The sequence below is a fragment of the Peromyscus californicus genome, unplaced genomic scaffold (genome assembly GCF_007827085.1).
Source record: "Peromyscus californicus insignis strain IS unplaced genomic scaffold, ASM782708v3 Scaffold_6__1_contigs__length_162567912, whole genome shotgun sequence".
Taxonomy (NCBI): domain Eukaryota; kingdom Metazoa; phylum Chordata; class Mammalia; order Rodentia; family Cricetidae; genus Peromyscus; species Peromyscus californicus.
The window spans coordinates 18,552,274-18,569,097 of NW_026294584.1; the positions used below are offsets into that span (position 1 = coordinate 18,552,274).

At 38.5% G+C, this 16,824-nt stretch overlaps 1 protein-coding gene across 1 annotated transcript in view; it reads left to right on the forward strand.

The window, feature by feature from the left end:
• The window catches only part of Vps50 (VPS50 subunit of EARP/GARPII complex), a 109,574-nt gene that overhangs the window by 51,871 nt on the left and 40,879 nt on the right, over positions 1-16,824 (forward strand). Inside the window, exons 14-17 of the mRNA XM_052719185.1 lie at positions 5,944-6,035; positions 9,343-9,437; positions 9,707-9,805; positions 15,021-15,111. Coding sequence (XP_052575145.1) covers positions 5,944-6,035; positions 9,343-9,437; positions 9,707-9,805; positions 15,021-15,111 — 377 coding nt within the window. The remainder of the gene's footprint in view (positions 1-5,943; positions 6,036-9,342; positions 9,438-9,706; positions 9,806-15,020; positions 15,112-16,824) is intronic.

The window sequence follows — 16,824 nt, forward strand, 5'->3', positions numbered from 1 at the left end:
TGTCATCGGAGACCTTTCAGGTGGTCTTGGCTGGTCAAACCTGATGTATCTTAATCTGGAACAAATCCATAGCCTCTGGCTTTCTGTGGAAACAAAAGCAGAGCCTCCTTTCCAAAGCAACACATCCTTACATCCAAATTTTGAAGTCAAGGTACCTTTAAAATATACATTTTGGCATAACTCAACAGCTTTTACAATCAAATGTTTTTCTGCAGTTAAAAATCCCAAAGACAACACAATCCAAATTCTCTGTGTAATATTCATCTTCACGTGGCTTATTTTTTATATTAATTTTACTGTCTCTTTAAAGACTTTATTTTTTAAAACTATGTATTTGTTTCTATACTGTATATATCACCTTTTTTTTGTCTCTTTCAAGCCTACGAATATTTTACACACATTGTAAACTATTACATCTGAATCTGTCTTATTGTGAATCTGTTGCTTTAAGCTGCAGCAGCTGTGGCTGCTGGCTCCGCCCACCTCAGCTTCCCAACATGGCGGCGGTACTGTAGTTTTCCGCCAGCTCTGGGAGCTATCGTGGGTCTATGCTTTTATCCAAGCAGCGTGTAGCCCAGAAACCTCTTTTTTTTGTTTTGTACTACCAAAGGCTAAATCTACCACACAGCTTAATGTGCCACTTGCAGAGGCCTCATTCCTGCCATACTGCAGATCAAGCATGCACGCACGCTAGGAACCCGCCAGTAGCTCAAACCGGCAGCTGCCGCTAATTTGAGAGAGACAATTAGGAAGCTGTTTTTAGCTCCGTTTTAGAATCTTTTTTTTCAGGTTTTAGGTGGAAACTCTTGCCACCACGTTGGACGCCATTTGTAGCTGAAGTTTTCCTGCCTGGCCCACAGTCAGGACAAATCTCTCTCACCCGCCAGTCCCAAGCCGCTTAAACCCGATCAAGTAAACACAGAGACTTATATTGGTTACAAACTGTATGGCCGTGGCAGGCTTCTTTCTAACTGTTCTTACAGCTTAAATTAATCCATTTCTATTAATCTATACCTTGCCACGTGGCTTGTGGCTTGTGGCTTACCGGTACTTTACATCTTCCTTGTCCTGATGGCGGCTGGCAGTGTCTCTCTGACTCAGCCTTCCACTTCCCAGCTTTATTCTCCTCCTTGTCCCGCCTATACTTCCTGCCTGGCCACGGGCCAATCAGTGATTTATTTATTGACCAATCAGCAACACATTTGACATACAGACCATCCCACAGCAACATTTCTCTCTCCTGGGCTGGATTCATACCCAGTCTTCAGGTGTTCTTGGCAGATATCCCAGGACTCTGGCGTCTCCCAACATCTTGGGGTCTTTATCAGGGGCCTATGGAGAGCCTGCTCCAAGGCCACCTCCATGGTAGTGCAAGAAAATCCACGAAGGCAGCAAGGGCTAGACTTTTTCTATCTGAGAGTATTTAGAAATAAGTTGCTATCTGTCTGACTGGTAAAATAAGAAAACACGCATGCTTTCTGATGTTAACTTTCTCTTTTACTTCTTCTTAATAATGGTCTCTGACTCTTTTGTCTCCATACAGCTACATATCTCCACATTGCTACATTCTGTACATACAGTTTTATGTCTTTCTTTATGTCCATACGGCCATACATCTCCATACACAGTTACATCTGTTGTCACAGGTCTACACATCTTTACATACATTTCTCTTCTGCATCTCTTTTCTATACAGCTTCGTCTTCTTTGTCTCCACACAGTTACAAATCTCCACACGGCCACAGCTAAACCTCTCATTTCCATAGCTCTCTCAGCATACAGCACTTACACAGTTCCTAGGCACAGCTCCTCTACAGCAGCAGCTCTTTCACACGGCTCTCTCTCATACTCACACACATACTTATTCTAGATTATTCACTCACTCTTTACTCACTCACTCTTTCACCCACTCATTCCCTCACACTTCTCTCATGCTTCTTCATCTCTCACTCAGCACACACACACACACACACACACACACACACACACACACACACACACACACACTCTTCACTCACATTCTGCAGCACTCTCACATAAGTCTACACAGCCATCTCTCTTCACATTGTGGCTGCTCCTCCTTCACAGCCAAACTCTGGACAGTTATATTTTCAGGGCCCTACCCATTCTCAAAACACAAGGTGTAAGTCACATGGTTTCTCTTAGGCTAGTAATGTCACATTGACCCATGCATGTAGCTCTAAGTTGGTGAGGGGTCCCAGACAGTAAACAATTGTCTGAACCTTGAGCTGTCAGGGTACATGCAGAAAGGGAGCTACTGCAAGGACTGTGTCTTGATGTAAATAGCCTGGCCTTGATTTAGCAATAAACAACACCTGGGAATTGGTCTTTGTATACATTCTGTAGCGGCAGCTTAGTCTGTTTTGGACTAGTTCTAAGGTCTTTGCAAAATGTTTAAAAGGCTGCCTTTGAGACTGAGAATGCTGTTACTTTCCTGTGTCAGTAAAGAAGAATATTCTGGTAATATTTCTGTTCATCAGAATTACACAGCTTAAACAGAAATCCATAGTGCCCAGAGATGTAAAACACACTACCAAAGGGCTGTGGAAAGCTCCCACAGCTGTTCTTTTTAGGGAGGCATAGCAGTGGCACCCGAGAAAGTCACAGACAGAAAACAACCGGTTTCCACAGCCAGGGATCCCAGGGCTTTGCCTGGTGGGGCTCCCCATCAGGGAGTTGGGTGGACTTGTCAAGCACTAGTTGTCACCTGCTGTATACTGCCACAGCCCTCAGCAGGTCTCCAAGGCAATCCAGGCTTCACTTTCAGAGTTTCACACAGTGGCCTCTCCAGGCCTCCATGCAGGGACACCCCTGACACATGCCTGGCCTCAGAGGCTTTGCTTAGCCAAAGAGGAAGATCTCACAATCCCTTTCTTGTATCCTTGTGTCTAAATCCAGAACCACGTACCCAAAGCTGACAGGTTCTGCTGCTTGCTAGGGCTGGAACATAGCCTCCATGCTCAATTACGTCTACATCAGCTTTCTGTTGTTGATGGTTTCCTTCTCTGCCTAAGCTTTCCTTTAATTCTTTTTCACAAGTTGGAAGCTTAGCCATTTGGGGTCTTGCCCTGAGTTCACTGCTCCCTTTATTCCATTATCATCAGGCTTTTATCTTTTTATCTCCTTGAGCACTGGATTTGACTCCAACAAAACATTCCCTGGTGTTCCTTTTCTCCTCAAACTGAACATTCTGTATTTTTCTTGCCCTACTTGCTTCTTTTTATTATAAATCTGCATAAAAGCAATCACTAATAACCATATGAAATAGTCAATACTACTAGGCTGTTACGAAATCTCTGCCAATGCCATCAATCAAAAACTCTTCAACTTAGCCTCAATCAGATTATTAGGACAGGGCCAAAAAGCAGCCACATTCTTTGCCAAAATATAATAAGAATGGTCTGAAGGCTACTTACCAATATTCTTACCCTCTGAAACTTTTTGAGCCTGGGCATCATAATTTACATTACTCTCAGCACCATTGTCTTCCATGCTTCTACTGGTCTGGCCTATGAAGTCAACTGCTTACCTAATCCAAAATCCCAAAGTCTGCATACTGCCAACAAGCAGCATTTTCAGGCCTGTCACAGAAACTTCTGCGTTAGTCATTGTTCTATTGCTGTGAAGAGACACAATGACAAAAGCAACTCTTATGGAAGAAAGCATTTAATTGGGACTTGCTTAACACTTTCAGAGGTTTACTCTGTTATCATCATGGTAGGGAGCATGATGGCAAGCAAGAAGATGCTAGAGCAGTATCTGAGAGCTACATCCTGATCCGAGAGATCCTAGGCCTGGCATTGAGTTCAAAGCCTGCACCAGTGACATACTTTCTCCACCAAGACCACACCCCCTAATCCTTCTAATCCTTTCAAAGAGTTCCACTCTCTGGTGACTAAGTATTCACATATACAAGCCTATGGAAGCACAACAACCGGGTGGCTTCCACAAGCACATGCACACATGTGCACCTGCACACACAAGCACATGCACATACACCCGTGCACCTGCATGCCCATGCACATTCACCTACACACACAATTACTTTTAAAACAAAAAATTCTATTAGCATTTGTTTAATACAGCATAAATCATGCTGTGTCATGCAATTTAATGCAGTTATTTTTTTTTTCTGAACTTATTTTTGATAACTTCCAGTCTCTGGGGTATCTGGTTTCTGTGATTTGGTCAAACAGGAAATATCCAAATTTTACTCTTTGATTAAACAGAATTTTGAAGCCATGTTTTGAAGGCACGTCTAATCATACATATAGACAGTAAAAATTAAGAGGGGAAAATTGTATCATGGACTAGAAATTTTGTAGGAGAGGGTAAAGAGAGAGGGAGGAGAAAGGAGAGAGCATTGAGGCAAGCCAGAATTGCAAGCCAGTGGACTAGGAGTGCACCTCAGTGGTAGAGTGCCTGCTGAGCATGTGCAGGGCCAGGGTTCAGTCAAAGCTGGAATTCCTAGGCTCACTGAGCCAGGGTTTCATGACACTTATTCTGCTTTGTTACTCTTTGACATTTTTCTAGGTATGGTTCTAATACATTATTTAAAGATAAACCTAAGGACAGGTTTCAGGTAGAATTAGCATACACGTTAGATAGAAGAACTCCTAGATATACATACTTACAGACCCAATACAAATGTTAAAACAAAAACTATAGAGAACAAGATATGACCTTTATGGTGATGAAATACTGAGTCACACCAGATTTGGGCTAATATTCATTTAGACTGTTTTGCTGAAATTCCCTCTTCTAATCTATATCTTAAGAGAATTTGGGTTTTCTGACTAATTCAGCAGTCCACCAGCAATATCTAGGACTCTGAATAGTTACATGCAGACATACAAGAATACAGTGGTAAGAAGCAGAGATATGAAATTATTCCCAGTCCCTTTGTAAAGCTGAAGGCCTCTAGAGTTCCTTTTCTGTAGCTCTGTAGTGGTACTGATTGGCATTCTAATACTGTCCTAAAGAAACCACTAAAGATGTAGTTTAGATGCATAGCTAAGCTGTTGATTCACCACAGCTAGAGCATGTATGCAGTCAAGCTCTAGCAGCGCTAAAGTAGACCAAGCATGTCTGTTGACTGGCAAGGATGGTCTTTTCCTAGTTACCACTGGACACCTTGCTAACCTGGGAGAAGATAATAGACTGTTGTTCTGCTGTATACTAAAGCTACAGTCTCTTTAATACAGATGTGTGTTTGTGTTTTCAGGAGGGAAACTTATTTTGAGGAACAATATTGATCTTGCTTGTTGGACTGAATATTGCTAAATTGTTCATCTGGAATTATTAATATTATAGTTCATTATAAAAACATAATATAAATTATGGAAAATAAAGACATGCAGATTTACCTCCTTCTGTCTCTCTTCTTGTTAGCATACACATTACCTGACAGTTGAATTAATTGATTTTTCTAGTGCTCTGACATCAGCCTGTCACATGGTCGTGAAGTAGGTGGTGTGTGGCTCTGGGACTGCACTGCCTTCATTGGACTCCTAGGCCCATTCACACGTGTAGTTCATAGTCTTGGGTATATTTAGCATTTCTCTAAGTTATCTCTGTATCAAAGGGGTTTAATCCCAATGCCTGATTTTACTATTATTTTGAATGCACATATATTGAGCATACTTTCTTTTTTATTTTATGTGTATGTGTGCCTGTACACCATGCCTGGTGCCTGCAGACACCAGAAGAGGGTGTGGGCTTCCCCCAGGACCAAAGTTACACAGGTTGTGAGAGCCATGTATTTGCTAGGAATCTAACCCCCTGGAAGAGCAGCCAGTGATCTTAACTGTTGAGACACATCTCCTGCCCTGAAAAAAATTGTATTTTATCTTAGGTTGGCTCATAAAAAAAATTTAGGGAAAAAATAGATTGAATTAAAAACATGCCGTGTTTTGTTTTCAGAAGGAAGTCATGTGATGAGTGCTGAAGAGACCAACTTTGACCGTGGCTATGTAACAAAGAAGCTAGAGCACGGCCTTACTCGGATATGGCAGGTTTGGGTTGTTTTCGTGTTGATTTTCACAGAAGCTGGGCTCAAGCTGGGCTCCAAAACACTCACGTTATAGTTGCTGTAGAAATTCTTTTTCTAAACTTGGTGTGTTTGTACTCTCTGCAGGCTTAATCATATGTTCACTCGTCTTTGGAACAAGGCTATCATTTAACTTAATTTCTGTAATTAGTTGATAATTATATTAACTACCAAGAGCAATAGAAAAAAAAAAGTCTCTTAGTTTGAAAATTTCCATTAGAAATATTCATGTGTTGCATGACTAAGGAATTCATGCTTTTCTAAAAAAAAAATTGTGCCCTTTTTATTGAGCTGTCCTGTTTATTTTTATTTTCTTTAGTTTTCTTGATTTCCTTTTTTGCTTAATTTTAGGAAAGAAATAAGTAGGTGACATTTGGGTCAGAATATAGGGAAGAATAAATTTTAGTTCCTCACCGAGCTTCTTTGAGGAAAACTCTATAGTTTTTTGGTTTTTTTAATTTGGGCTCCTGTCAGTGTACGCCATTTGGACTACTACATATAATAAGATACCCTAGACTGGACTGCTTCAAAAGAATAGGAATTGTTTCTTATAGTTCTGGGTCTGGGAAGTTTAAGGTCAGAGTTCTTAGAGTTTGTGTTGGGTGAAATTCTGCTTTCTATTTCACAGATGGTGCCTTTTGTTGTGCCTGCACTTGGTAGACCTGGAAAGCCTGTCCCTGGGGCATCACTCTAAGTCCTAGTCACAGGGACCCCTCCCCCATGACCTACAGCCCTTATGAGGACCTGCCTTTCTGTTGCTCTCACCTTGAGGGTTCAGACAGCATCACATGAATTTTAAGTAGACCTAAATGTGAGACTGGAAGACATCTTTTTACATTTTCTTTCAGTTGACTGGTTCAGTTGTAATCTGAAATTTACTTAAAATTTGGTTCTTCCTAGATCAAAGTGTAATTTCTTTGGAATCTTTGAAGCTTTGAAAAACTGCCCATGCCCCCAATTAGGTTGCTTTTCAGTTTAATTGTCTAATATAGGGTTTCTTTAAAAAATCATTTAGGGAAACATCCTAAAAATGTAAATTTCCTGAAGAATCACTTAATCTTTGTAATTTAGTGCTCTGGTTTATGACAATCATATATTGGATTACACAATTTGAATTTATATTTTAGCGTTTAAATATATTTACGTTGTAGTTATAATTATTTTGACTTCTATAATGTCTCTTAGGACAACATTAAACTATTATGTATTTAACAATTATTTGTGATTTGGGGCTCTTTTTGTTTGAGCGTTATATTTGAATATATATGCTCATGTTCATTAAATACACACCCAGGGCCAGGCATGAATTTTTTATGATTTAGTCTCCTTATAGACCTTTATTGTACTTAATTGAAATTAGCATATTCATGGTAGAATTTCTGGTAATCAGTGGTGCCTTTTGTAATGCCTGGCATCTTATGCAGTTAGTCTCATCTGACATGACATCCTCATAGTATTCCTGGTAAATGAAAATCTATTCAATGTGAAATTTAGTACAACATTCACACTTAAGTATTTGGCCAGTTTATGGAAGTCATTGTCCTTTTAAATGTGACTGTTGTGTTCTTGCCTATCATACTCCAGTTTCAAGTTTTAGTGTGTTGTTATTTCCTCTACTCCTTGCCAACCCCTGCCTCCTCTACTCCAGTATTCAGCCTGTTCTGTATTATTATTACTTCTTTTGTGAATTATTTGGTTTTATAGATTCTTAGTGACTTGTGGTAATGAGTAGTCCCTTATCTGTTATTTTTCTTTTTTACTTATTTAAGTGCAGATAGTATTATTATGATGCCATACTGTGATTTGTATCTTTTTTTCTTACGCTGTACATATAGCCTTGCCCATGTAGAGATCAGCCTAGTGCTCACGTGGCAATTTTGTATATCTGCCTCTAAACTGCATATTAGTTGTTCTATCCATAATGCCTAGAATATTACCTGAAGTGTTTAATAGACACTCAGGAAATGTTTTTGTTGTATTAAATTATTCTATAGTTTCTAATTTTGACCTTTTGAAAATATATAGGAATCATTAATCCATTGTATATTTTGTTTGATATTTGAACAGTAAACATTTTCTTTCTACTAGTTAAGTTTCTTCTTCACCACTTTCTGGATAATTCTACTTCTGTCTACTTCATTTGTTACAAAGCATAGAGATAAAAATGTGACTTTGAAGGAAGATAGACCTTAGGTTTGCCATGTAGCAGGCACAAGAGCTCAGACAATAATACTTGAGCCCCCTAGACTCTGCTCCTCAGAGGTGGAAATGCCTGCCAGACAAAGCTGGTTTGATCCCATATATAAAGTTATTAGTGTAGTGTTTTTGACATGGTTAAATAATCACAAAGCAGACTTTTAAAAAAGTTCAACCACTGTATATGTTAGATGTTTACTGTTTACTGTTACTGAATTATTTGGCTTATTTATCTGAACATTTCATTCATTTATTTTAAATAGTTTATAGTATATTTAATGTATTACAAGTCTATCAGGATTCCTCATAACTTTTATTCCATCCTTACATAGTTTCACTTTTAAAAACAATTATTGCCTATGCTAGGTGAATTTTAGAATAATTGTTTAGAAGAAAAATTCTTGCGATTTTGGCTGGAATTTCATGAATTTGGAAAATTGGTCTCTATTGGTTAGTCATCCATCCACTCAGGCCCATTACTCTCAGTTGCCTGATGCTTATTTTGCAGTTACTCATTTTTAAATGCATTATATTTGGGTTTCTAATGAACCAAAGCCATATATACATAATGATTTTTGTTCCATCTCTTATAAGAATATAATTTTTTGAAAAGGAATTTTATTTAATACTTAATTACGTGTATATGTGTCTGTGTGGTTATGTGCACCTGAGAGTAGGTGTCTTCAGAGTCAGAGACATGGGATCCCTTAAGTTAGAGTCAAAGGCAGTTGTGAGCAGTTGGGGCATTGGAAATAGAACTTGAGTTCTCTGTAGGAGTAGTGTTTGTGCTTAACTGCCGAGTCATCTCTTCAGCACATGATATCCTTCTTATAAGAATTGTGTGTGCATATATGTGTGTCTTTACATTAAGTAGAATTTAACATAGCTATGCCAAATTTTAGTGAGATTGTGGCCATTACTATTTCTTAAAATATTCATGAAACTATCCTTATTAGGTTTGTCTTAAAGATAATTGGCTGTTTGTCTATGTAGATATGTTATCAAACTAAGAATCCATTATTTCATTTTAATATGTTACTACAGAATAAATTTACTTATTTGTTTGTGTCTTACAGGATGTTCAACTAAAAGTAAAAACCTACTTGCTTGGAACTGATTTATCTATATTCAAATACGATGATTTTATCTTTGTTTTGGATATAGTCAGCAGGTAATGTGAGATACTGTCTTCTGTAGCTTAATTCATTCAACCATAAGAATAAAAAATCAGAAATTAATGAGTTTTCTGTCTAAATTCTTCATGGAAGAGGATGTAATTACTCATGACTGATGGACTGGGCTTGTAGGGTCTTTATAATTTTTTTCAAATACCCAAATTTAAATTTCTGTGTGTTATAATTGTTAAAGAAAGAACCTGAACTGTTTTTGTTTTTTATAAGGATGGTCCTGAAATTTATATAGCTCTTTCTGACCAACTAGGTTGATGCAAGTTGGAGAAGAATTTTGTGGTAGCAAGTCTGAAGTTTTGCAGGAGTCCATTAGGAAACAAAGTATCAATTATTTCAAGAACCACCACAGGTAAGAAATACAATAAAATATTTATCTAAGACTTCCTCTTATAAGATTAACTGATATAAAGCCATTTTTAACTTTTAATAAATAAATTTATTGTATCTCTTTGTAGGATAGTTAGGGATACTTCATCCAGAATGTACTAGAAAGTATTCACTATTCATTGTAAATCTAAAATTCTTTGTTGTGAGTGGGTTGAATGTAGGATATGTTCTGGCAGCCACTTCCCAAATAACCACTCAGAGACTTAATATTAATTATAAATGCTCAGCCGATATGAGCTATTGGCTTATTACTAACCTGCTCTTACAACTTAATTAACCCATTTCTATTAATCTGTGTGCCTTCCTGAGGCTTGTGGCTTTTACCTTTCCTGCATATCCTGCTTCCTTTCCATCTGGCTGGCATCTGACTCTGCCCTTCTTCCCAGTGTCCTTAGTCTGGTTCTGTAGCTAGAGTTTTCCTGCCTGGCCCACAGTCAGGGCAAATCTCTCTCACCTGCCAGTCCCACAACCGCTCAGACCCGACCAGGTAAACACAGAGACTTATATTGGTTACAAACTGTATGGTCCTGGCAGGCTTCTTGCTAACTGTTCTTACAGCTTAAATTAATCCATTTCCATTAATCTATACCTTGCCACATGGCTCGTGGCTTACCGGCATCTTCACATGCTGTTTGTCATCGTGGCGGCTGGCAGTGTCTCTCTCACCCAGCTTCCTGTTCTCTCAATTCTCCTCTCTGTTAGTCCCGCCTATACTTCCTGCCTGGCCACTGGCCAATCAGTGATTTATTTATTGACCAATCAGCAACACATTTGACATACAGACCATCCCACAGCATGGTTCTCTTGCCTAACCTCATCCTGTCCAGCTATTGGCTAGTCGGCTTCTTTATTAAGCCAATCACAGCAACATATATTCACACAGTGTAAAGGAATAGTCTACAGTTAAACATATTGAAGTGAACATTGAACTGGTTTCATTAGAAGTAAAAGTTGATCATTACATCAGGGTTACAGAAAGACTCTAGTCACTGGTCTGTGTCTTTACACATATTGAGCAAGTAGTAAGGAAGTGAGAATATAGAGGCAGCACTCAGTGTGGCATGCTTCTGCACATCTGCATTCCAGGAATAAGAAGGCTTGTAGCTGATGTGCTACTCAGACCCTAGCTGCAAAGCTAAGATTGTATGCCGGGTGATTAGGTGTTCTATGAATGGAAGAAGACGCGAATGAATGTTACCATGTACTGTGATCATTTACCCAAGCCATACCAGATGGAGAGAAAAAGGAAAAGCACTGATTATACTCTCATTTTTAAAATTTGGAGAGAGAGTGCAAACACACATGCCGTGGCATATGTGTGGAAGTCAGAGGACAACTTCCAGGAGGGCATCCAGTCTCCTTTTCCAGTGTGTGTGAGTGCTAGGGCTTGGACTTGCCTTCTCAGGCCTGGCAGCAAGTGCTCTTACCCACTGACCCATCTCAACCCCTAGATCTTTCTTGATGTAAGCCAGCTCCCAAGTTGTATTCTTACATATTTTACCATTAAATTATTTATAAATTACTTTTCATTTTTACAACTAAGTTTTGAGTTTGTTATTCTTATTTGGAGTGTCATTGTTTGAAATTCTTTCTCTCCTTGTTTATTTGTCGATACCTTTGTACAGAGATTATGTATCATGTTAATAGTGAGATTATTGGGTGTCAAAAGATTGATTGTTAAATATATTTATGTTAAAGAGAAAAGGCTTTTTGATAAAAACTTAGATTTCTCTGCCAGTTGTCTGCCTTCCCAGAGTGCCTTACACCTAGCATAATCACTGGGAGACTTCTGCTGTTCCTAGTGTTTGGAGGTATGGGCACTGTCAAATGCTGATCTGGGGAGTGGTGTCCATTCTGCATTGTACTGTTGGGATTATCAGAGGGTGTCTGCCTCTCTGGTAACCATATGTAGACATTTTGACTTTAGACTCTGATCATGAATTGTTGAAATTCCCCACTGAAGTTTATCTTGAGGAAATTAGAGAATCCAGAAAAGAGTTAATTATTATTTCCTAAATACTCAGCAAGTTTCAGGACTTTAGACATATGTTCAGAGCCAGCTTCTCACTGATGAAGCTACACTGTGTTGTTAGAACTGGACTGGGAGAGAGGAGGCTCAGGTTTTTGTTCCACCTCTGGTGTGTGCCAGCTCTCAGTGGACAGGTCATTCAGCATCTCAGGGCTGTCCCGCCTGTGCTTCCTGCCTGGCTACCGGCCTGTGGGATGTTCTGTATGTCAAATGTGTTGCTGATTGGTCAATAAATAAATCACTGATTGGCCCGTGGCCAGGCAGGAAGTATAGGCGGGACAAGGAGGAGAATAGAGCTGGGAAGTGGAAGGCTGAGTCAGAGAGACACTGCCAGCCGCCATGATGAGAAACAGCATGTGAAGATGCCGGTAAGCCACGAGCCATGTGGCAAGGTATAGATTAATGGAAATGGATTAATTTAAGCTGTAAGAACAGTTAGCAAGAAGCCTGCCACGGCCATACAGTTTGTAACCAATATAAGTCTCTTGTTTACTTGGTCGGGTCTGAGCGGTTGTGGGACTGGCAGGTGATAGAGATTTGTCCTGACTGTGGGCCAGACAGGAAAACTTTAACTACACTGGCCAGTCAGTTCTTCATTAACCAATGAGAGTAATATATATCCACAGTGTACAGAAGGATTATCCCACAGTATTTCTGTCTTTTTGTTTGTAACTGTCTTGGTAGAGGTAAGGGGTATCTTGTGGTTTCTGTTTGCATTTCCTTAATGAATGAAGATACTGCCAGCTTCCTATGCTTATTGGCTTTTTGAATATCTTCTCTGCAGAAGTGTCTTTAAAGCCCTTGCCCATTTTTAACTGGATTATTAGTCTTTTCATCGTTAAATTGTAAAATTTTATAGTTTTAGTTCCTAGTTAGACTCACTTTTTCCCCTGTGGTTTTACGCATGGACGTAATCATTTTGAGAAATTACTAGCTGTTGCCTGTCCAAACACTGCTTCAGCTCCTTCTTCCTCTCTTCTCCATGTGATTGCATGAACACTAGATCTTTTGTTCCCTCCCTCCCTTCCTCCCTCCCTCCCTGTCTCCTATCCTCCCTCCTCCCTCCCTGTCTCCCTCCCTCCCTGCCTCCCTCTGCCTCTGTGTGTGTGTGTGTGTGTGTGCGCGCGCGCGCGCGTGCGCATGCACTGGCCTGGAAGTTGGCATTGATTGTCTTCCCCAAATTACTCTTCACTGTATTTTTGAGACAGGGTATTTTACTGAGTCAAAGCTTATAAATTCTGGAAGATTGCCCCCTATTTCTATTTCCCTAACACTAAAATACAGGTGTCCATCTGGCTATTTACATGGGTGCTTGGGAATACAGACTCAGTTCCTCATGCTAGTGTAGCCGACATTTTACCAATGGAGCCATTTTCTGGCGCATGCCCACTTACTCCGTCTATCTGTCTGTCTCTCCCTCTGTCTCTCTCATCTATCTGTCATCTCTCTACCTAATGTTAAGATCCTTTCTGTTGACTCGTTTTACTTACAACTTGTGCTACAATTTGTATCTGTTTTCTACTGATCCTTCTTCTGATAACCCTGATGTGCTAGTTTACTTATCCAATCAGGCTTTAACTGAAGGTATCCTGTTTTTCAGTTCTCAAATGTCTTTTTGATGCTTGGCTTTTAAAATTTGTGTACTTATTGAGATGAAGTCTCTCTGTGTAGCCCATACTGTCCTGAACTGATAATCTTCCTGCTTCACCCCATGAGTGTTGTAATTACAGGTGTATACCATGATGTCTGTCCTTGTTTGTTCTTTAGCATTACAATTATTGAATAAATACCTATAACTTGAAATCAGGTGATGATACCTCCAGCAGAGCAGATTCCTGGATATTTTGTATTTCTATATGAAGTTTAAGTTTTTCAATTTCTGTGAAGAATTCTTTTAGAATTTTCATGGGGGTTGTGTTGAATCTGTAGATTGCTTTTGGTAGGTTGACCAGTTTCACAATATTAGTCTTGCTAATCCAGGAGCATGGGGCATCTTCCGTTGCCTGGAATCTTTTTCAGTTTCTTTCTCTCACATCTTAACTTTTTCATTGTACAAGGTATTCTTCACTTCTATGATTAGATTTATTCCAGATTCCTTCTTTGGGTGTGTGTGTGGGGGGGGGGGGGGGGGGGGGGGGGGGAGACAGAGGATGCCGAGGATAGTGAATAGTATTTTCTCCTTGCTGTGAAGGCTCATGATTTTTAAGTGTTAATTTTGTAGCCTGTAACTTTGCTGAGTATATTTATGAGCTGTAGTCCCTGCCTAGTTGTCCCAATGTTTAGAAGTGTTCCTGTGTGTCTAGATCCATCTGTTTTACTCACTCTTGGTCTTCAAATCTGAATTTATTAGAAAACGGCTAGGCTTTGTTTTAGCATGGTGTGGTAGCAATAGCTGGTGGTGTATTGGAGGAAAAAAGGGGAAGCACCAGGCTTTTATTCAAGTAGAAGTAAAGTTTTGTTTTTCTACATTTTTCTATATAATGCAACTTTATTCAAGCAGAAGTAAAGCTTTGTTTTTCTGCATCTTTCTATATAATATAACGATGACTCGGAACATAAAGTAAGAGCAGTGAAGTAGTATTTAAAGCAATCCATGTGGTGTCGGTAGTTAGTAGACTGTCTGGAGTATAAGTGCTGACCTGCTAAGTTTTAAGTGCATTGTAGAGATAGACACTGTAAAAGGCCTTTTCAGAATGATATTTATCTTGGTATTGTCACTTAGTAGCCTGACACTTGTCATATTATGATACACTAATACATAAATGTTTGTGATTTTATATGACCTGATAGTTGTTTTTCTATTTCAGATTTGGTATATGAATAGTTAAGACAAATTTAAGTGCATGAGTTGGTGACAGGTTTTAATTTAGTTCTTTAATAAAAATCGTATTTCTTACACATCATTTTTACGCTTTCAAAAATATTCAGCTTAGTAAATATTTGACATATGTTTATTATGTTTCTCTTAAGGATCATAGGGTAACTAACAGAAGCAAGCTCTTGTAGTTTATATGCTAATGTGAATGGTTTTTGTAGGTGATTATGATAATGATAATTCTGTTGTTATATTGTATTTTGTTACCTCAGTTCTTGTATTTCCTGTTCCATTATTCCTTAAGACTATTTGTGTTCTTTTCTTTTCTTTAAGAATACGACTTGATGAACTGAGAATGTTTCTAGAGAATGAGACATGGGAGCTTTGCCCTGTTAAGTCAAATTTCAGCATCTTGCAGCTTCATGTAAGTTTTTCTTAAGAACAAAGAAATGTGTCTTCTAGTAACTACTTTGAGTTTTTTCTTTTAATAACAACTTCTTGAGCTCCTTCCTTGAAAGGGATTCCTAGTGGCCATTTGATAAGAATTAACTGCTGATGGACTTGAAGTCTACTTTACAATGTTGATCTTACGTGCTTCAGTAAACACTTTTGACTAAAGAAAGTAACAATTGCAATGAATTTTCTTTTGAATTCAGAAGGGAACCCACTGTTTTATATAAGTTTTTCAGAAAATGAGTCAGTTGTATTTTGGTACCATGTGATAAAAATGCTTATTTATTTCAAATGTGGAGGCATTTTGAATTTCACTCAGATTAAGGATGCTTAATGTAAGTGTCCATAATTAATACCATGATTGATCCATATTATTAAATATAGAAGTATGTTTAAATAATCCTGTTAAATTCATAAGGAGTAATTTCATTCTCATGTCTGTTTTAGATCAAATAGAAAATGATAATATATGTTTAGTACTTTAAAAAAAATAGTACAGTTTTCCTTGTTTACTGTTACTTTCATTTTCTATATTCAAAAAAAGTGTTGTTGGGTTTTTTTTGTTTGTTTGTTTTGTTTTCTAGCATAACAAATGGATATTCCACCATAAGAAACTTTTGTTTCTTTTAAAAAAAATTTTAAAGCCAGGCGGCGGTGGTGCACATCTTTAATCCCAGCACTCGGGAGGCAGAGCCAGGCGGATCTCTGCGAGTTCGAGGCCAGCCAGGTCTACAGAGTGAGATCCAGGACAGGCACCAAAACTATACAGAGAAACCCTGTCTTGACACCCCCCCCACCCCCCGCCAAAATAAATAAATAAATAAATAAATAAATAAATATTTTAGAATGTTTTCTGACACTTTTCTGACAATTTTGCAGGGTATTTCAAGAAGATTAAATGAATTTTATGTTTGATGTCTTATCTTCAAGGTCTCTCATTATGTGTATTCAAATATATTAGCAATCACCCATTAAAGTTCTTTAAAAATTTCTGCTTACTAATGTGTTGAATAAAGGCTTCTGAACACACACACACACACACACACACACACACACACACACACACACAAATACTTATTTATATATATAAAATACTAGCAATTTTTTGAAGGCATGAATGGGCATTTAAGTTATAGCACAGTTACAGATTTGCTTGTATTGACAAAATGTTTCATAAATGAAAGAGACACTTATAAGAAATGCTCATTTTATTAGTTAGTTAGGTTCTTTGGAAAGAACAGTTGTGAAAAACTCTTTAATTAGTTTGATTGAAATACAGTGTCGTAAATATTCCTGCATCAAAGATTGTGTTGTAGTCCATGGCCTGAGTACATTGTCTTTAGTGGTTTTCTTCAGGTGGAATGGCTTCTAGAAGAAGAAAAAAAAGAGTACTTTATTAGTAGTAGTTTTCAATTTTATTTTATATATGGGTGTTTTGCCTTCATGTATGTTGGTGTACCCCACATGGCAGCCGTAGGAGACCATGGACTCCCCTGGATCTGGAATTAAAGAAAGTGGTTAGCTGTCATGTGGCTGCTGGGACTTGAACCTAGATCCTCGGAAAGATCAGCTAGTGCTCTTAATTGCTGAGCCATTTCTTCCTATATTTAATTTTAATAGGGAGATAGTCTTTCTGTTCTGTAGTTTCATATCCAATCCTATCATATTGCTTTCCTAATATGAC